General features: G+C 39.3%; 1 protein-coding gene across 7 annotated transcripts in view; it reads left to right on the forward strand.

The window, feature by feature from the left end:
* atp8a1 (ATPase phospholipid transporting 8A1) overlaps positions 1-21,702 on the forward strand; it is a 148,377-nt gene that overhangs the window by 23,086 nt on the left and 103,589 nt on the right. For 5 of the 7 annotated variants that reach the window (XM_073812189.1, XM_065273736.2, XM_065273716.2 and 2 more), the window contains exons 2-11: positions 306-420; positions 5,757-5,856; positions 8,244-8,342; positions 13,502-13,547; positions 13,694-13,734; positions 16,730-16,803; positions 18,578-18,647; positions 18,751-18,878; positions 19,434-19,545; positions 20,022-20,187. In XM_073812189.1, the coding sequence (XP_073668290.1) occupies positions 306-420; positions 5,757-5,856; positions 8,244-8,342; positions 13,502-13,547; positions 13,694-13,734; positions 16,730-16,803; positions 18,578-18,647; positions 18,751-18,878; positions 19,434-19,545; positions 20,022-20,187 (951 nt within the window). Of the gene's footprint in view, positions 1-305; positions 421-5,756; positions 5,857-8,243; positions 8,343-13,501; positions 13,548-13,693; positions 13,735-15,949; positions 16,024-16,729; positions 16,804-18,577; positions 18,648-18,750; positions 18,879-19,433; positions 19,546-20,021; positions 20,188-21,702 lie in introns of all 7 variants that reach the window. The other 2 variants (XM_065273726.2, XM_065273745.2) reach the window with 1 other exon arrangement.

Consider the following 21,702-nt stretch of genomic DNA (forward strand, 5'->3'; position numbering starts at 1 on the left):
TTCAATGATTGAAAAATCTGATCTGTCAATAATTTATGAAACAAGGTTGATTTCAAATGTTTGTCTGTCAAGCTGTTATTTCAATGGATCTACTACACAAATGGATGTCTAAATCTTTGATGTGTAAGACGTGAGAAATATCTCTCTTGACCCCTGAGTTGTGTAAATATGTCGAGAGTTCTGCTTTCTTTCCAACTTGATTATGTAACGTTTCACATCATGTTTTCTCCATTTGTGTAGTATTGTGCAATGTCTAAATCTAATGTTTCACTTTTGTAACATTTTTTTCTTGTACCTCATCTCAGGGTATGAAAAGACAGAAGATGCTTCAGAGAAGACCTCTCTAGCAGATCAGGAAGACTCCAGGCTAATATTTATCAACCAACCCCAGTTTACCAAGTTCTGCAGTAATCGAATCAGGTGAGTTCACAGTCATCCTTGAGCTTTTGTGTGTATAGATCAAATTGTTGCTGAGGCTGTAGAAACTTTCCGCTTCTATAGTTGTTGCCAGTTGGCAGAAAAGAACATGCAGGGAGAAAGAGACGGAGCAAGAAAGAGAAAATACTGCAGTCATGAAGAATTGTAATGCTTCAAACTCTACATTCTCACCAGTATTTTGATATCAAATTCACACAGCGATCTAGTCCACCATCATCCCTGCACCTAAATAACCCTAGATTACAGGGTTAAATGATTGCAGACCTGTTGCGTTGTATGCTTACTGGGCAAACAGGACAATTAATGGCTCAACTGTCACTGGATAACTAACCAACAGCACCTACACCATTAGCACCGGTGTTCCACAGCTGTGTGCTTTGTCCACTACTCTGTTCCTTATTTACAAATGATTTCATTTTAAACAACTCCTCTGTCAAGCTCTTGAAGTTTGCAGATGACACTGCAGTCATTAGACTGGATGATAATGATCTGCATACAGAATAGAGGTTAAACATCTGACTGTTTGGTGCAGTCTGGTGCAGTCAGAACAACCTTGACCTAAATATGCTCAAAACTTTGGAGATAAAATCAGCCACCAAATCAGACATAAAGAGACTGCAATGGATTGTTAAGACATGTCGGAGGGTCATTGGTGAGCCCTTGACTAACCTTTAGGACTTGTTACATCTCTAGATTGATGAAACAAGCATCATCCAGGACCCAGACCACAACAGGTTTCATTCATGTTTCAACCTGTTCATCATAAGCATTTTGCACACCCGTTACTACGTACTTGGGAAACCGTTTTGATAAACCTTCTGAGTTGCTTACATGTTAGAACCACTGGGAAACAACACCACTTCTGTTGCCAAAATGCGTGCGCAGGCTATTTGATCACTAACCAGAAACATTACTTTACTTACAAATTCTATATACATGGTAAGTATGTAGCACTTACAGGTCAGTGTAAGTAAATGAAAGATACTTATAGTGTAATGATATAACTAATAATAAATATTACTGATATGCCACTTAACGCAATATCTTTGTCCTTTATTGTACTCTTTAAACCCAAGGATTAAAGGAATAGTCTACCCTTTTCCCTTATTAATCTATGTTATTACCTCAACTTAGACAAATTAATACATACCTATCTTTTTTCAATGTGTGCACTGTACAGCGTGTTGTGAATGTGTTAGCATAAAGCCTAGCCCCATTCATTCCTATGGTACCAAACAGGGAAGCCACCAAACACTTCCGTGTTTTCCTTATTTAAAGACTGTTACATGAGAAGTTATACCAGTAAGTATGGTGCCACAAAATAAAACTTTTTTTTTGGTACCATAGGAATGAATGGGGCTAGGCTAAATGCTAACACATTCACAACACGCTGTACAGTGCACGCATTGAAAAAAGATAGGTATGTATTAATTTGTCTAGGTTGAGGTAATAACATAGTTTAAAAGGGCAAAAGGGTAGACTATTCCTTTAAATACTGTACGCATTATCTACTTCTACTGGATACATTCACTAGTAGGTCGATAGTAACTACATGGAAACAGGACTGTAAAATAAAAGTGCTGCATTTTACAGTTATTACACAGGACCTACCACATAAGATAGCATAGTATACATATGCCACTGCGAGTTATATTAACTAGTAAAACCATCGAATATGATGCATTGTTATGCAACTTATATTGAACATTCATTGGTAAGCACAGTAGTGTTTCTTTTTAGTAACAGTTTACTTAAACTCTTAGAAAGGATGTGTTAATTTTTAACACATATTTTTGTGTTACGCTTTTAACACATTATTGGCGCTAGGTTAACATTCCCCTTTCCGAGTGGCTGGGGAGTCCTGTCCTCTCTGTACAGGTAACATTAGCTAATTTGTAGTCCTATAAAATGAACCACAGTGCTAAAAAAATGAACATGACTGATCTGTGTATTCCTATTTTTCATGTCCTTAAGCAAATAAACTGCTTTAAGTGTTTACATTAATCTGGTATGTATGAAGTCCATGGTATGACTAATGGGAGTTGTAAAAGTGAAATTAAAACTTTCCACTATCGGAGCTGATCGTGTGAAATGCTACCCATAGCATTTCTGTAGTACTACAAAGAAGAAGCAAAACCAGTCTGTGGGGAAGTGTTTACGTAGCATTTGAACTAAAGGCACTAAACAAAGCCTTAGCCAACCTTCTGGAATGTAAAACATAATAAATTGTGTTAACTAACATTTAACTTACACAAACACAGTGAGACTTACACAGTACATGAAATACAATAATTAATGTTGTTAAATGCACATAAACTCATTGTATAAGAAAAGTATTTAGGAATGATTTACCACTATTTACCTCATAAATGAGGTGAGTAACATTTAAATATTGATTTGAAATTTGATTTGCTCATTTTTAACAAATGCAGACATATTAATATAAATTTTTTGTTTAGTATTAAACTGTATCACTTAAAATGATTTGTGTGTTATTAGTTTTGAGGGGTTGTTATCTGGGAATAATAAACCTGCAAATGTTGCGACTGGCCAATCAGAACCAAGCATTCCAACAAGCTGTGTAATAAGCATAAACAAAGTTGTTCTACATCTGCCTGAGTAAAATTTACAACAAGCAAACCATGACCTTGACCTTTTGTTTATTAAAATGTTTTCCGTCATGCGGATAAACTTTGATGTGGTATTTTGATGTGCTAGTTAACCCAGTGCCAGTCTGATAAGATTGTTTGCAAGCATAATGAAACCAAGTAGAGTTAAGTATGCTACTAGCAAGTCAGCTGAGGTCAAGCAGCAGACTGATCTGATTTCTGAGGTGGTGTTGAGGAAATGAGAAAAAACTTCCAGCACCGTTGTGAGAAAGCATGTCTGCTAGCATGTGTTAAGCTTTAAAGACAGGGACATGTTTGGACGTTCTGGGTGGTTGCCAAAACCTTGCTTTTTGGTTGCTAAGGGGCTGTTTACACTTGGTATTAAGATGTGTGTTTTCATTGATCGGATCACAAGTGGACGAGAGAGACACATTACGTTTACACCTGGTATTTAAATCTGTCTATTTTGTCCACTTTCGACCCCTTCTGTCCTGAATACTGTGAGGGGGCGGTCTGTGAGACGGTGGGCGAGTCTCTCTGCTGTCATTCAAACACGAGCGGGAGTAATTATGAGTTTATATGGACGCAAACTTGTATTATGTCGGAGCCCGCTGCTTGTTTAGCAAGTAAACGTGCTGCACAGAGTTTTGTACGTGTGTATGTAAGAGCTTTCTCTGAATTTTCAGCGCAATTGATCAAATAGGATCGCGCAACTTTCACACGCTTTCAAAACAAAACTACGGAGATCAGCCGCTTTAGGTTTATCAATGAAAGGCTAAAAATAGCGCTGTTCACCGTATGTTAATGCCAGAAGTCAAAAAAAGACGTAAAACTTGTGTTTAATACCTCAGATTAGATAAATGGGCGGAGAGAAGGCGGTCGCGTGTGGCTGTTCGAACACATTCAACCACATATGCGTTCCGCAACTCCAAAGCGATCCGATCGAAAGTGGTTTTGACTACCTCTGGATGTGGTTGAAAGTGGTCGAAAGTGGACGAGCTCAAAACGTTTTGAACACCGTTTACACCTGGCATTAACGTCGTCCACTTGTGATCCGATCGACGAAAACGCATGTTAATGCCAAGTGTAAACAGCCTCTTAAGTTGTTCTTGGTACATTGCTTTCAACAACCTAATACATTCTGTCATTTGATCACCTCAATGTTGGCAAAACCTGACTCGTACACACAAACTACAAATCATTGACGCGTGTGTGTGTGTGTGCGCGCTTGTGTTTGTGTGTGTGTGTGTGTGTGTCAGACTATAAGTGTGAGCAGCACAGATGGAGATGGAAATAAAAAGGGACAAAGATTAAGATTTTGCTCTTTTCTCACCATCCTCCATTGGTTTAAGTTGCTCAGCAACACAGCAGTGCATTACTCTACAGTATCTAGAAAACCTGCTAGTTCCTACCTGTACCAACCTGATAAAGCTTCACCAACCTCAAGCTAAACACCAGCCAAGAGAAAGTGAAGAAAAGAGGGAGCCAAAGGCCCCTGACAGGACTTTCCATCTCATACGGTACAGCTAATGTCAGTGGTACGTGTGCAGTGCACTGTGGTCTGATAAAGATCTCTGTAAAGTCTGGATGATTGAAACACAGACAGATAGATGGCTCGGATCGCTTACAGCATTACAGCGTTTCACGTCTATTGTGTGCTGCTTGTGCGTGCTTTCTGTTTAACCTCCAAATGATTGAAATGAATACTACAAATGTTTAATAGCAGATCAAAGAGTTGTAAAAAGCCAAAATGGCTGATATTTGTATACATGTAATTGAAGGTCATGTGACAATACAAAAAGTGATGAAATGATAATCAAAATAAGTGTCTGGATGGGTTTCTCAGTAGGGTGAGAGACAGGTGTCACATGAGGCGTTTATATCTCTCTAAAGTGGCCTCTCTGTCTTTGCCCTAATGTAAGGGGAAATCAGTCTGGAAATGCGAAATGGAGGGTCCATAGTTCACTCAAACTATGAGCTCTTTACAACCTTCTCTCCCTCTTTCTGCTTCTCAAACTTAGCTCTTCTTTATGGTCATTAAGTGCCACTCCATCATTCGCTGTGTCTGTGGCTATGGTGCCATGGCTGGCACTGGGGATCAGGTAGAAGGCTGGGTAGAAGAATTGTGATTCACTACAGGTTGTGCCTGCTGGCTACCATTAATATCACCATTTATGTCAGAGCAGTGACTAAGTAAAACCAAGCTTACGGTACATTCACATGATGGGGCGTAAGCGTTAATGCTTTTCATTTACTTTTAATGGGTGACATCATGCGTTGCCGAACTGAATTATGGATTCATTGCTTGAGGCAGAGGTTGAACATTTCTCAGCTTTTCAAGTACCAACGTGTGCATCAGATCGCCTTATGCAATTAATCAAGTGCAAAGCCATCCAATTACGTTTATGCAAGACAGGAGAACAGAGGCGTATGTGTTGCGGCCACTGTGATTGGCTGTTGGCCACGCTTCATACACTTCCTTCCGTCAAGCGTTAATGCTAATGCTCCGTGTGAATGTATCATTACTGCTTACTGCCCAAGTAGACGGCTTCCTTCAAAGGCAGCATCCTATCCATTATTAGTGATTTAAAACACGCTACTACTTATACTACATAAATGGCAATACTCTTAATATGCCTCCTCTGTAATATTGTGTTAATTTCTCATTTTTTTTTCCTCTGTCTGATCTGTTCTTTTGTCTTTTTCCAGCACCGCCAAGTACAATGTGCTGACGTTCTTGCCTCGGTTCCTGTACTCTCAGTTCAGAAGAGCGGCCAACTCCTTCTTTCTGTTCATTGCACTGCTGCAGGTAAGGCTCAGGCATTTCTTCAATCCTTAGGGCTGGAGAATGAAAGGCTGTAGAGATTAGGACTGTCAGCTCTTACAATCACAAATGTGCATGTGCTTGAGGATTTTCTGAAGCACAATCTTTAGGAAAATAATGATTTTTCTGAAATATAATAACACATCAAAAAGCTTATAATATGCGCATGCACTTTCATTATGTTGGTGGAGCCTAAAGGTCAAGTTAATCACATTTATTTGTATAGCACTTTTTAGTGCTTTGTAGCAGGTCACCAGAAAAACAGGTAAATTATTAATATCAATATTTATATAATACAATTATTTTGATAATATCTAATACTCAAAATATTGAGTCTTGGTTAAACAGCAGTTTGTAGTTATGATGACCAAATAATAAATCTTAACTTAAATTGGGCGTCGTCTAAATGCCACAGCCTACCTGAGCATTGTTTCCGACCATGTCCACCCTGTACCCATCCTCTGATGGTTACTTCCAGCAGGATAATGCACCATGTCACAAAGCTGCAATCATTTCAAATTGGTTTCTTGAACATGAAAAAAATAGATTACCGGCACTCATAATGGTCGACGTTAGACCGCGCTGACAGCTTCGAGCCAATCATAACGTTTTGAAACAGGTGACATCTGACATGTTTACCCCCGCACTGTTTATGGACGTTTCCACACACACGCTGCTTAAAAGTCAAGCACACCTGAAGTTAACATCCACATTTCTTCACCAAAGTTGTTTAAAAAAGCTTACCATCTATCTGCCAAATTGCCGACGTCCTTAGCACGCCCTCTGTGAAGCCTAATGTGCAATCGGGACTGTTGTTTAAGACACAGGTTCCATTTGACGTCGCCTAATGCAATGTTGTTTGGTTATGAGCAACTATGCAACTGTCAGCATTTGCCACGTATGTGAAAACAACAAAATACGGACCGTGCATATGAAGTCATAACCCACCATTGTTTACAAATACAACACTGAGCTCACTGAGCTGAAGGTAACTTCAGCTTTTTCTTAGAGTTTACCGGTATTTTGATACTGATGTGTATGTCTTGCTGGTAAAAAGACACAACGTCACTTGGTGTGTGAATGACACATATTTGTATTTACTTTTAAATTCATAGTAATTTCCCGAAATTCTTGTATGAAAGAGGCTCATGATGACTCCAGTGTGCTATAACCATGCAGTTTTTAAGAGACAGAAGGGCCATTCAATCCAAAACTGAGAAACCCATTGTGACTCTAGCCTGGCTCCGCCCTCCTACGTGCTTCCGCTTATTTTTCATTTCGCTTCAGCAGTACGTCTGGGATGGCTCTATAGAGTTTCGTTTTTCTTCTGCAAAAATCTGCAGGACCAATCAGCGAACAGATGGGGGTGGCTAAGAACGATGACGTTGAGGTCGTGCGTCAGTTTGAGTTGTAGTTCAGTAATGGCAGCGGAGAAAGACGTGAGAAAAGCTATTCGGTCCGTTGTTGCAAAACTGCCGAATATACAGAAGTTAAAGCCGGAGCAAGAACCAGGTTTGCTAACTTTTGTTTGTCTGATTATTCTGACTTGTTGTTTCCGGACGGTTTCGGTGCATGATATACGTCACGACCACATGTTAGCGATTGGCTTTGGCAGATCCTGAGTGACTCTGAGTTTTAAACTTCAACAATGGACCCTCCTTAACGGAAGTAACGCTTTGCAATGGAGCGTGGCCAGACTCTCTGTACAAATGAAATGAATGTACGAGAGTCTGGTTATACCAGGCTAGTGTGACTCTGCTAGTGAGCTACAAATTTATTTAGTGCCTCTGTTTTGAGCTGAGCTGAGGACGAGAAAGATGAAGAAGGGAATGGAAATCGTGTGAGAGACATATGAATTGGAGGGAGTCAGGTGGCAATGTAGCACAGGTTCTGTGTATCTTCGTTACGCTGCTATCAAGCAGTGACCTTGAAGGCACAGGCTCATTGTTGAGGGAAGGAAACACAGCAGGGACAGCTTTACTGTGGCAACACACAAGCCAAGGCAACCATCTGATCTTTATGGAAGCAGTTTCATTAAAACTGCTTACTTTTATCATACTTACAAAGTGTTTCTATGTGACTGCCGCTGTGGTTTGATGTTGAACGTATTCTCTTGTTCAAGTGATACCTAATGCATAGGGAAAGTGTGTTGGTATCAGGTTAAAAGGAATTCGTTTCACGTTTCCTATTGTATGTCTCTGCATTGCTGGCCTTTTTCTGAACCCTTCCAAGCACTCTCTCTTTATCTGATTGGGACACACACCAGATACGATGTAAATAATTGTGCAAATATCCTAGCGTGATCAACAATTGAACAATCTCTGTACTTTCTGTAAATCCATGCAAACATATTTTTTGTCTTTCTACCACAGCAAATCCCTGACGTGTCTCCAACAGGACGATGGACAACGCTGGTGCCCTTACTCTTCATTCTGTTGGTGGCAGCAGTGAAGGAGATTATTGAAGACCTGGTGAGAATTTCTAAAACTTCAATTGACCTATTGCTAAGCCACACCCCCTCCACTCATTCGGACAAACAATCAACATTTGGTGAATGGCGCTATGGCAGCTGTCAAAGTAGGAGACATTTCGCAGGAGGCAATTGATGATTTTTGGAGACAAAAAGACTTAATATCATCTTGAAGTCACCAAAAGGGCCTTAACTATGCATTGGAGGGTTATATTAATAATTTTATTGTTGTCTCGTTCCATCTCGTTGCCATCATGATCAAATTAAATATGTACAGATCTAAGTTGCATACGTTTCCAGGACAAGCCTTTTTACCATCTTTACCAAGAGTACCTCTCTATTAGTTTGGTGCTACAGAGTTTACATGAATCATTCAGCACAACATTGCTATTAAATAACAAATAACATTGGTTAATGAGGCTAAATGACTTGATGTTCAACCCAGTTAGAAGCTAATGTAAATGTTTTCTAATGTTTGGCTAACGTTAGATGTTAAAGATTTAATACGTTGTTGACTTAGCTTAGAACGGATGTAGACATCCTTGTTTAATTTATCCACGTTTAGTTGGTGTTGTAGTCTACCGCATAACTTAACCCTCTGGGGTCTGATAATTTTGGGACACTGGCAGAGGTTCTGACATGCTCTTACATTTGTTTTTTTTAAGTTGCTTTAAAACATAATAATGGCCAGTGTCTCATAACACTGCGTTCAGCACAAACTGGGCTACAATATTATATGAGCTACATGTATGTACATGTAAAAATGTTTATGCATGGTTTTTTAAAAAGCTAAATTTTTAAGTCACTGATATAAGTCCTCAAAACCCATACTAAACATGTTTTAACAAGACTTTTCTAAACAGAAACTAGTAGTCTAGAGTTTTTTCTTTAAAATGATGTGAAAATCATTCTGCCTACTCACTCACATAAAACAATATTTTGATTTAGAAATTGTAAGACACTTTTTGTTTAGAGGGGCCGTATGCGAGAAGGATTGATTGACAGATGAGCAAACAAAGACTCGCCAGAGCAGACACTTATCTTGGTTGAGATGTGGTTTGGGAAAGGGTAAAAAATACACAACGTCACCCAGCCTCTCGGGATACCTAGTGTCGGAGTTACGTGTACCCCACGCACACCGTTTTACCATTTTAAACTTAAAATGACAAGAAAAAACATGAATGAAAATTGAATAACTGCAATGCATTTCAATGTACGTGGAAGCAGAGAATGTCCGAGTGTATTGGGTTAGCTATGCGCACTGATTGGTTTGGGGGCATGGCTTAGCCATAGGTCAATTGCGGTCAACATGGTTGCATTTTATGTTACACGGTTATGTTGTGAGCAACAATATAATGATTTTTGCTGTTAGTTTTCTACATATTACAGAGACATTAAAGTCTGTACCCGAGTTGGATTGATGCTGGTTAATCCTGGATCAATGATACATTGACTTGCAAAAAATCAATTGTATACAAGGCAGCCATGTATAATGATTAAGATCAATTTGAAGAGCTTGAGCTCTTTTATTACTTTGCTAATGTATTCCTTCTTAAAGTGAAGCAGTATTTTATCTCTGTAAACCTGTTGACCAGGGGCATAGACAGTGTATCTTATCTGGAAACCGAATTGGATAAAACAGATTTTTTCAATTACTTGTTTATGTCTCAATTATGCTTAAAGGTTAATTAGACAATAAGAACATTTAAGGAATACAAATGATGCTTGTTCTTCTTAACACATCTCACTTTTTAAAATAATTGATCTTAATTATATTGCATTGATGCCGGTTGAGATGAGTCAGTTTTTAGTCTGCACTCAGGTTTACTTATTTTTCTCTTGCTGATCATTCAGTCTCACTCTCCAGGGATTACATATACACGAATGCATCTCATTTCCATTAACCCAAAGACTTTCCAGTCAATACGTTTCTGGTCTTGTGGAAAACAGGAACTTTTGCCTTATTTGGCTTGTAAATGACATTTGCATAGACAAGAAAGTGCAGGTGCCAAACCAATAACCCAAGTGGATCCATCATAGTGCTGTGACCCTGAAATCAGAGCCTGCTCCGTCCGGAAAGCCATCTGATAACTGGAGCTGGTTGATGTGGTCAGAAAGCCCGGTGCAGCATTTTATAGTGGTCTGTGATATGTTGTGGCAGTCTGAGAAGTCAAAGTTTACTTTGATAGTGAAGGTCATTTGTAAATTTGCTACCGTCATGTTCTGCTATGGGAGGTGTTGTGTCATGTGATCTTTTTGGCGCTTTTCCATTGCACAGTACCCCACGGTTTTGTTTGGGTCAGCTTAATTTTGTGAGCTTTTCCACTGGGTGCAGTACGTAGTTCCCGATACTTTTTTTAGTACCACCTAGGTCAGGGTTCCAAGCAAAACAAGCTGATACCAAAACGTGATGCGAAAACAATGTAGATTACTGATTGGTCTGAGAGAATCGTCACTAGCAGCGCCATTGCTATAATGTAAAAGATTAGCTTTACCTTCATGCTAGTCTCGAGCAAACATGTTGTCATCTGTGCTCTGCTGTAAGTTCCCAAAGTTCCTTTTAGCGATGAAAAACATCCACAGATTGAGAATCAGGAACACCATACCAATTTTTTCCAGACTTGCAGTTTGTGGCGGCACATTTGCGATGCGCACATCCACATATATGCTTAAATGCAACTTAAATGAGGCTCAGCGGAGCCCCTTAACTGACGCCATGGGTGTTTGTACAGAAACTCTCATGTGAGACAGAGGTAGTGATAAATGCGATGTGCAAACATCTTTTTGTGGTGGTCAATTTTAATTTTGTGGCGGACTGAGAAATAAATAATTGTATGGGAATGTACAACAACGCTCTGACGCTCTGACTTGTATGATGTCACAGCAGTAGGCAGCGCAAATATAACGGCACGCCTATAATCCCTCCCACTCCGAAGTGTGACTAAACTCGATGGAAAAGCTAACCAAGCCAAAGTGAGGTGATCTGACCCAACCTGACCCAAGCCAAACCGTGGGGTACTATGCGATGGAAAAGCGCCATTTGTTTTGGGTCCCATAATGCATTTCGGGCTACAGTTAACTATGAGTGGTAGTATTGTCATTGTTGGATTGTTATGGCTTCTTTTGTATTTGATGAAAGAGTGAATTTGCTTGCTTACATTTTGTTTAAAATCAATTTCAAATGAACCTAAATGAAAATCATGTCCATGCCTATTCAATACAAGTTAGAAAGTAACCAGGGTATGTCAACTGTGGTGTTTACATTTGTGCAAACCTTATTGGTCAAGTCAAGTCATTAAAGGAATATTCCATTTTCTTAAAAGAAAAATCCAGATAATTTACTCACCACCATGTCATCCAAAATGTTGATGTCTTTCTTTGTTCAGTCCAGAAGAAATGATATTTTTTGAGGAAAACATTGCAGGATTTTTCTCATTTTAATAGACTTTAATAGAGCCCAACATTTAATACTTAACTCAACACTTAACAGTTTTTTTCAACGGAGTTTCAAAGGTCTATAAACGATCCCAAACGAGGCATAAAGGTCTTATCTAGCGAAACGATTGCCATTTTTGACAAGAAAAATAAAAAATATGTACTTTTAAACCACAACTTTTCGTCTAGGTCCGGTCCAGCGCGACCTAACGTAAATGCGTAGTGATGTAGGGAGGTCACGTGTTACATATATAAAACGCACATTTGCGGACCATTTTAAACAATAAACTGCCACAAAGACATTAATTAGTATCAGTTGACATACAACAGCGTAGGAACGGTCCTTTTTCAAGACGCTTGTAAACACTGGGACGGAGTTTCGCGTTCGTCCTCTGTGACCTCTTGACGTCATGACGTATTGCGTGGGGTCAGCTGGCGCATCACGACCGGATTTACATGACGAGAAGTTGTGAAAAAAACGTTAAGTGTTGAGTTACGTATTAAATGTTGGGCTCTATTAAAGTCCATTAAAATGAGAAAAATCCTGCAATGTTTGCAATGGTGGTGAGTAAATTATCTGGATTTTTCTTTTAAGAAAATGGACTAATCCTTTAAGCTTTATTGTCCTTTTAACCAAAGGACCATGGTGCTACATACATAAAATTAACACTACAGAGATGATTATTACCAAAAACGTAAATTTTATTCTAGCCACATGAAGTGCATGTGTGCACCAAAATTTACAAGTTATGCAAATCTGCAATGACCTTAATATTTTAACCTTTGGATTACGTTGCTATGCTGTTTACACTTTATTACCGTATCCTTACATATGGTTTTGAAAAGCACTGTAGCAAAGCCATAATCTATATCTCATCATAATCCCAGTAACACAGACTCGGTTCAACAAAGATGTGACATTAGTGCTCTTTGCAACATGGCCTGCTTATCACATGCCTAACCTTCTGTACTCCACTAATCTAACTGCTGTTCACCAAAACCAAACAGCAGTTTTCCCTTTTAAAGGCTTTGTGTTTTAAGTATCCTGTTTCCTTTTGCCCCCTTTTAACTAGAGACAAGCTGTCACTCACCCTGCCTCTGGGGCTCTAATATTAGATGCATAAACAAATCATCACCTTGATAAAAATTGAACCGATAAGGCTCCAAGGGGGAAGGAAAATGCAAAGTATAGGAAATGAAAGTGAGCAAGAATGAGTTACACAGCACTGTACTAGACTGCAGAAATGATTAATGGATTGGAGACTGGTATTACTATTCCTTTGCAGAATAAGAGATGTCACATGACGTCAGTCGTTCGGTAAGCTCTGCAGTACTATGAATGGGGGCGTTTGTCATATTAAATATCATTTTGAGCACCGAGAGTGGTTGGGAAAGGGAGGGGGCGAGGAATAGAAAGAGAACACAGATAAGATAGAGGATCCATTTAATATTAACCTGTTATGATCAGAAGATCTTTAAATCCCAAGAACATAATTCTGTCAGACCCACAAATGATATTTAAAGAAATAATTCACCCAAAATTAAATTCTGCCTTCATCTACTTACCATCTTTACCTCATGTAACCAGAGCATGTGGCACTTAACCCAATCACCTCCATACAAACTGAGCCTTAGACAGGATGTATTTATAGAAATGTATATGTAGAGCAGATGATTTATGTTTCTTTAATGCTGTCTTTGTCATTTGTGTTTTCATTTGCACAGAAACGCCACAAAACTGATAATGTCGTCAACAAGAAAGAGACGCAAGGTAAGACATTAGTTCACATCTTCAGGCTATATACTCACAGATTTTGCTGAGATCGTTCATGCTTTGATGTCTTTGCAATATACAGAATTATGTTTTAACTTCATTCTCTATTTTTCTTTAAACCCCTTCTCTTTAATTTTTTTCAGTGTTAAGGAACGGAGCATGGGAGATTGTTCATTGGGAGAAGGTACAGTACTACAGCAGATGGGATTTCTCATACTGACTGCCTCACAGTCAGGAATGACTTGCAGCTTAAGAAGTTGACGTAATTTTAGAGCGAGAGACGAGTGCGCATGAAAATGCTCTCTGGTGTAAAACGGAGCAGGTTTGATTCAGGCAAACTTCCTCTCGTCTTCAGGTCCAGATGAAGAAATTGAATGTAACCAGGTCACTGCTTGCGTGTGGTCGCCATAGAGATCAGAAGAGCAGCTTTTCAATGGGTTAATAGAGAGAGCAGAGCTAATAACCATGAAAGAAAAACACAGTACATGATTATAAGGTGTTGTCGCCATAGAGATCAAAAAAGTAGCTTTTCAATGGGTTAATAGAGAGCAGAGATAATAACCATGACAGAAAAATAAACTCCATGATTATAGGGTAAAATAAAAGGAAATGGATGGAGATTTAATTACACTCTCACTCAACCAAGTTTGTAATCGGGCATACACACCAAACGCGAGTTCATTGATTTACGCGAGTAGGTTACATACAAAGTCAATGCAAAGACGCAATCAGATGCGTCCTCGTGCGGGGCGATGCAAATGACGTGATATGGGAGGCACGTTTGCCGCGAAAACACGTGCTATTCGTCTCAACGCATCTTCGCCCAAGTTGAAAATATTTAATTTGAGCAAAAAATTTAAATGAAATGAAGTTAAATCCCGTGAGTAACGCAATGCCCCGCGCTTGGTGTGTACTTGTGGGTTCACACCAGACTTGAGTTCATTGATTTCACGCGCTATTCGCCCAAGTTGAAAATATTCTACTCAAGCAAAAAATTCAAATGGCACAAAGTTAAATCCCGCAAGTAATCTAGAGCGAGGGAAGGGCGATTTATAGTCGTGCGTAGGTCCTACGGCGTAGCTACGGTGTAGGCTATCCATAGCCCGTGCGTAGCTCTGCGTAGCCTGACGGGCACCTCACAAAATTTCTAACAGCGCGTCGGCTCTACTTAGACCGCAAGCGCTGTGATTGGTCCACCAGAACCCCTCCCGTCATAGGTATTTCCGTTTGTGACGGTGAAAACAAAGATGAGCCAAGTTGAGGAGTGATTTAACTCAAACTGAAACAAAAGTCCCTGTTTATTTACTTTCATCATTGCTGGTCTTCTCAAATTATACACAACAAGTTGCTATTTCTTCTTTGTTTGTGGGTTAACTTGCCAAGCTGCTTCTTCTCTGACGGTCGCGGTGCTACTGTGGTTACACGCGTGGATACTGCCTACCAGCGGTTTGCGCATGTGTTTGCACGTCGACACGGAGGACGACGCAAAAGTATAAATGAAAACAGACGCGGAACCTATGCCGTCGCGGCTAAGCCGTAGGACCTACGCACGACTATAATTCGCCCTTAACGCGATGCCCCAGGTTTGGTGTGTAACTGCGGGTTCACACCAGACGCGAGTTCAACAATTTGCGCGAGTAGATTACGTACAAAATCAATGCAAAGACGCGATCAGACGTATCCTTGTGTGGGGTGATGCGAATGACGCGACATGTGCGGCGCGTTTGCCGTGAAAACAGTGCAAAATATATAACACTGAAAATATTCAACTCGAGCAAAAAATTTGCATGACACGAAGTTAAATCCCGCGAGTAATCTGGAGTGAGTAACGCGATGCCTCGCTTTTGTTGTGTAAGTACTAAGTAGCAGAAGAAATGGTCCTGATGACATCACAAAATACAATGTGATGTCAATGATGGTCGTGACTTGCTATTAATAGCATAGTTTACTCGATAATGAAAATTCTGTGATCATTATTCTTCAAGTTGTTTCAAACCTGTATAAAAAAGGAGGATATTTCGAACAATGTTTTAACCAAATAGTTTTAGAGCACCATAGTCAGTGGTGTCTAAAACTGCTTGATAACAACATTCCTGAAAATATTTTCCTTTGTGTTCAGCGGAACAAAGAAATGTATACAGGTTTTTGGGTGAACTAATTATGAATAATTTATTTTTGCAGCTTTCTTTGCTCATAGCTACGAGGGTTGACAATATTTTTTCAACTGTTATACAATATAAACAAAAGACAAAAATACAAATCGAAGGATTGTAAATACAAAAGGTAGTTCTAGGTTCTATTAATGCAGTACATAATTTTATTTTTACACGTTGCTGCTATCATATAGTTGCCGATTTGGTATAAAGTCTTGGAATTGATTACAAGTTTGTGTTTTACAGGTTATGGTTGGAGACATAGTTAAAGTTAATGGCAAAGATTTCATACCAGCAGATGCTGTAATGCTCTCGTCCAGGTAGACGAGTCCACGCCATCTAGGGGGTCCCTGTCTGTTCTTTTGCCACTCTTTCACTCAACACCTAAAGGAAGTGATGATTCACAGACTAATGCTAAAATAAATGCCTGATTGAAATCAATTCTGTGAAATGCAGTGCTTCTCAAATGCTACATGGTTTTACAGTAGTAATATACACTACATGGCCAAAAATACTGTATGTGGACCCCCTTTGGTTACTGACCAACTCCGCAATTTTAAGCATGGGTGTGCACATACTGTACTTTTTGATCATCATGTGTAAGTGTAAATTGAAATCTACTCAGGAAAATGGCTGGAAATGCCCTGTATACGAAAAGTCAGAATTGGCACTTCCTTTTGCAGATGTTTGCTCTTTAATGAGCACTGGTGATATTAATCTATGTTTAACAATGTACCTTACACAGTCAAAATCCATGGCATGCATCCGTTTGTCCCTAAATTCTTTGTGTCTTTAAGGATATCAAACACGAATGCCAGCATCGGTTACATTTTTCCCAACAGTTTTCCCACTAACTTAGTTTGTCCTTGCTCACATGGATTTTGATTAAGTGTGTGTGTTTTTGTCTCTCTTCCCTGTTGTGGTCTGTGTACTCTTCCTCTTCTGTCCATCTCATCCCCACCTGTCACCCTCACACCTCACATGCTCAACAACCTTCTCACGACCTGGGCCGCTGGATAAATGAAGCTGGCCGTAGGGGAGGTGGTACGAGCATCCAATAGAGATCATCTCCCGGCAGACCTCATCATTCTGTCCTCAAGGTCAGAAATGGTGCTAAGTTTGCATGTGACCCGGGTGGGGCAGGGGGTGCACAGGTGGAAAGAATTTGTTATTTGCCTTTCTTCAGTCTTTTTCGCCTGGTGCTTTTTGTGTTTGTAAGCTCTTGACATCATAGCTGGTTAATGTATTTAAAGCTGTGCTTTGATTGACATTGCTAAGTGTTATGTGGGCGCAATATGTAAAATCTATCTTAGTATTTCACTGCTTTTTGATCATAATAAGATATGCATTGGTATTTGCGTTTGCTTTATAATGTTTATGGGCTTTTCTATTGAAATATATGACAATGAAAATGTAGCTTTGTTTTCTGCTAAATTAACTTTACAAGAAATACAATTTTGAATTTTTTTAACTCATCGCTCACATGCATCATTGTGTAAGACTGATGTTATGGGCATGATTCTTGAATTTAAGTGTAAAAAGATATTTTGTCACTGGATGTCTCTGTCCAAACTCAAACTTTAGATGAGGCAGTTTCATTACGTGTATTAGTGCTTTGTTTTGTAATGAAGATTCTTCAGTGTATTCACAAAGTGAAACTAAAAACTTGTTTACCGCCTCTGGAGAAGAGACCCATTGAATATTGTAAATGTCACAGCTGTTGGCACAATGCATGGCTTTGCACTCCTCTGCATGCTGTCATATCAACAAATAATCACAATGCTTAGTATTGTGATAGTCTCACGGTTACTTGCATTGCTCTCAGGGAATGTGAGCTGTTTTGTTAAGTCATTCACTAATACTGTAGTTTTGGAGGAGCACCCTTTTAAGGTCAAAGAGTAGTCATGCAATGCTTTGTGTCAAGTAAAACTTCCTTACAGTAACTCGCAGTAATTTCCTTTTGAATATGAAGACCATGTTTTCTTTCTGGACTGAATAGTTTATTAAATGAGAGCCATGTAATAGCTGTGGCCCTGTGTGCTTACTATCCTCCTTCTGCTCTTCGGTTTTAAAGCTGACTCTTCATTCATCTAATGTGCTCCATCTTTCCTTTGTTGCATGTTGGGTGGGTGTTACTAAAAAGGAAAACAGCAAAATGCATGGCCATAAACAAAAGATGTCAACTGGCTGTATGTAAAATGATAAATGCTTGCTTGATGCAGTTTTAAATGCTGTGGAGTGGGTTGCCTTGATTTAAACAAATAAGCAAAAGAAGGCATCTTTGGTTTTGTGGCTTTCGTTTCACTGTTTGGTTTTGTGTCTCAATCTGAATTGTTGTGTTTAAAACTTAAATAAACTAACTTATTTTGACAACATCCTATTGTAAACAATGTTTACAGTAGGGTGTTGCTTTACATTAAAGTCAACATGAAATTTACCCTGTTTGCTTTCCTCATGGACATTAATGGTCCTATTATGAACAGTTTAATTGTGCATGTTATTCCAAACAAGTTTTGTCATTTTCCTCTGAAACATAACTTTTATTATATGCATATAAACTGTATATAATTGTTAACAAATAGCCAAACAGATACTTGGCACCCATGTTGGAGTCTGGGTCGATTTTGGTATATAATGGCCACTATTTGAATAAAATAAAATAAAGTTCAGCCTTATACTCAAATTATTTTTCTTTTTCAATGTCCTGTTATGTCTGTGTCAAATTATGGAAGTAAAATGGGTTGCACACTTTAATTCATGTTGACTTAAAATGATATATTAGACAATCTTAAAAAAATATTTTAATAAACACTCTGCTATATGCTGTTATTCTTTATTGATATTTATTTCTTATAATGGTGCTGTTTACCATAGTGAACCTCAAGGAATGTGTTACATAGAAACCTCAAATCTGGATGGAGAGACGAATCTCAAGATCAGACAGGTGAGTGTTTATATTATAATTGATGTGCACTAGAGGCTGTTGATACTCAGTTATACAATTGATGGTTCAAATTTGTTTAAATACGGTGTTTGTTTGTACTCAGGGTCTGCAGATCACCACAGACCTTAAGGACATTGACAGTCTGATGCGTCTGTCTGGACGGATGGAATGTGAGAGTCCCAACAGACATCTGTATGAGTTTGTGGGAAATATTCGCCTTGATGGACACAGGTGAGAGATAGGCCGCTGCTATAGCTTATTGAGAGGTTAAAAAGTGGCTCCCCTATATATGAAGAGTTTCGTTGCAAAACGAGATAACCACCGTTTTTTTAATTGTTCAGAAATTGTGTTTTTTGGTTGTACATATCAATTAATTTCAATTCAACTGCAGTTGGTTTGTTTTGATTTAAACCTTCATAACTTAAAATATACAGTAGCACCATAAAACAAAATAATAACATGATATCATAATAATAAACATGTTTTGACAAAAATGTAAAAAAATGGATTTATCTCGTTTTGCAACGAAACTCTTCATATATATTCATGTAGATTCCGTATTGTATTTATATCTAGAGAGAAGCCAAACAAAGCATTTCTTTAAGTGTCTTGAGCCGTCTGATACAGCAAGATTGGGGCATGAGTTTTGGTTGGGTGTATCTGTTTCATTGTTCGATGATGGATGGGGAGTGAATAAAGAATAAAAATGACCATTCTGTTATAATTTAAATGTTTTTACTGTAAATAAGTGATTTGCAATTGTTGTAATGTTTGTTTCATATTTAGCACTGTACCACTGAGTCCAGATCAGATCTTGATGAGAGGAGCTCAGCTCAGGAACACCCAGTGGATTCATGGTATTGTGGTCTACACAGGCCATGACACCAAACTCATGCAGGTAAGTTTTCGGTTTCCTCCTGCCCCTAAAAAATACAAAGCATTTTAGCAGTGTCTTTTAAACCAAATCTTTATTATGGCTTTCTCCAAATATATAAGCTTGAGCGATCTTTTGCTGTTAGCTGTCATATTAGCAGAAACTTTAAAAAGAGGGCACTTGCTCTGACCTTGATCGAGGGTGAGAGGTGCACAAACTCACAGGAGACAGCAACTGTAACTTGTGTCACCACAACAAAAGACCCGCCTATCACCACATTTAATTGGATAATGGACAAAACGCGAATGGCGTTGAGGCTTTTCCACACAGAGCGCTCCTAAAAGAATGCATGGTGCGGGAGGCGGACAAAACGCGAGGTGTTTTGTGCGGATAAACAGCGTGCATAGCGCTCACTTCCCATAGAAAACCATTCAAAAAAAAGGTCACTGCCACTGCTAAGTCTTTCATTAGAAATTTTTTTTTCCTGTCTGTTCCTTTAGAACTCCACACGCCCTCCTCTGAAGCTGTCCAACGTTGAGCGCATAACCAACTTTCAGATCCTTGTGCTTTTCGGCTGTCTGTTGGCGATCTCGTTGGTGTGCTCCATCGGCCAGACCATCTGGAAAATCCAGTACGGCAATGAGGCCTGGTACATGGACCTCAACTGTAAGAACTGGACCCCTTTTCTTCTTCTGTCATGCTAGACCGCTTGCGCGTCTATGTGTGCTTATTCATTTTTTATCACCTTTGTTAACGTCGGTAGTTTCCGTCTTCCCTCTATGTAAACAAATATGCATTGCACATGTGAATATTTGTCAATGAAAAGGGAAAGGAAAGCCTTTCGCTTTTAGTTTGAATATGCATAGACACGTGAAAGTATAAATGGTTGAATATCACGAACGCTGCTGTATTTTATTTTCCGTTTGTTTTGTTATCAGCTTCCTTTCTAACGTTCTGTTTGGTTTGTGTTTTTTGTTTCTATGTTGTTGTCATTTTCTTAACAGCTCCAGGTAACAACCATTTAAAACCCTTGACCATCTGTGAATGACCCCTCCTTACTAACCCCTAACTGCAGCTCAGCTTTTGCTAAGCTACTGAAGCTACTTATAAGGTTTCCTTACTTTGAGAGGGTAAACACAGAGGACCGCACACACACACACACACACACCAGGAACCCATTATAGGTTTTCTCCCTTCAGCTATACACTGTGTAGACCCTATTAATGCCTGATGACAAAAACGTGCCTCCCCTTTCCTGTGTTTGGGTGACACGTTAAACACTTCACAAGCTCCAGCTTCGGCCGCGATAGTGCCCTTTTCGTTCCTGTCTCGCAAATGAGGTACGACCAGCCACGCACGCACGGGTACAGTAGATGCAAAGAACGCATGCACGTGTGGAACAGGACCCTTTGAGGGCAGGAATTTGATGTTCTCATCTTAACATAGAAGCAAAAGGCCTGGGGGTCATACCGTGACATTTTCTAAATGCCCTCCCTTTTCTCGGCTTCCTCCTCGTTCCTGTGTTTGTTTTACCGGTGCTGACAGACGGAGCGGAAAAATTCTGCTCTGGAGGAGATGAGCAAATCCCTGCTAATAGGCTTAATGTTTAGATTGGTTAGATATTACTACAAAACTGCCATTTATTTCGTAATAAAACAGATAAACATGTCTGTTGTATGCCTGAAGCGCTGCATGTAATTGCAGTAAGAAAATAAATTCTCTCGGAGCCAAGGTGATGAGAATCTATTAGATTGTGCCGGGAGCCACTTGCAAATTGATTAACGTGTCACCACCACCATTACTCTTGATTTCAATAGGAGGGGCTATTTGTGTCCGAATTGATCCCTGCTTGTTTTTATGACCTGGACGGTTTCCTTCCTGGTAAGGAGTTCCTCGAAAGCTGTCCGTTGTCCTCAAAAGTTGAGTCACAAGGACAAGCATAAATTCTATGTGCAATTGTTCGTATCCAGCAAAATAGTTAATACTGTTGTATTTGCACTCCATGTAAGGAAACTGTAAGGTCATAAAGCAGGTATTCATCATAAAATTGTTTTTTCCATAAAGGTGGGAGACTCCGTCTACTGTTTTTCCTTCCTCTGTGTGGAGCTATGTATAAGGGAGAGGTGCCATTTGATTTGTTGCTTGAATGCAATAGATTATCACTTCCTATTTTTTATGGTG

The sequence above is a fragment of the Paramisgurnus dabryanus genome, chromosome 16, assembly GCF_030506205.2.
Source record: "Paramisgurnus dabryanus chromosome 16, PD_genome_1.1, whole genome shotgun sequence".
Taxonomy (NCBI): domain Eukaryota; kingdom Metazoa; phylum Chordata; class Actinopteri; order Cypriniformes; family Cobitidae; genus Paramisgurnus; species Paramisgurnus dabryanus.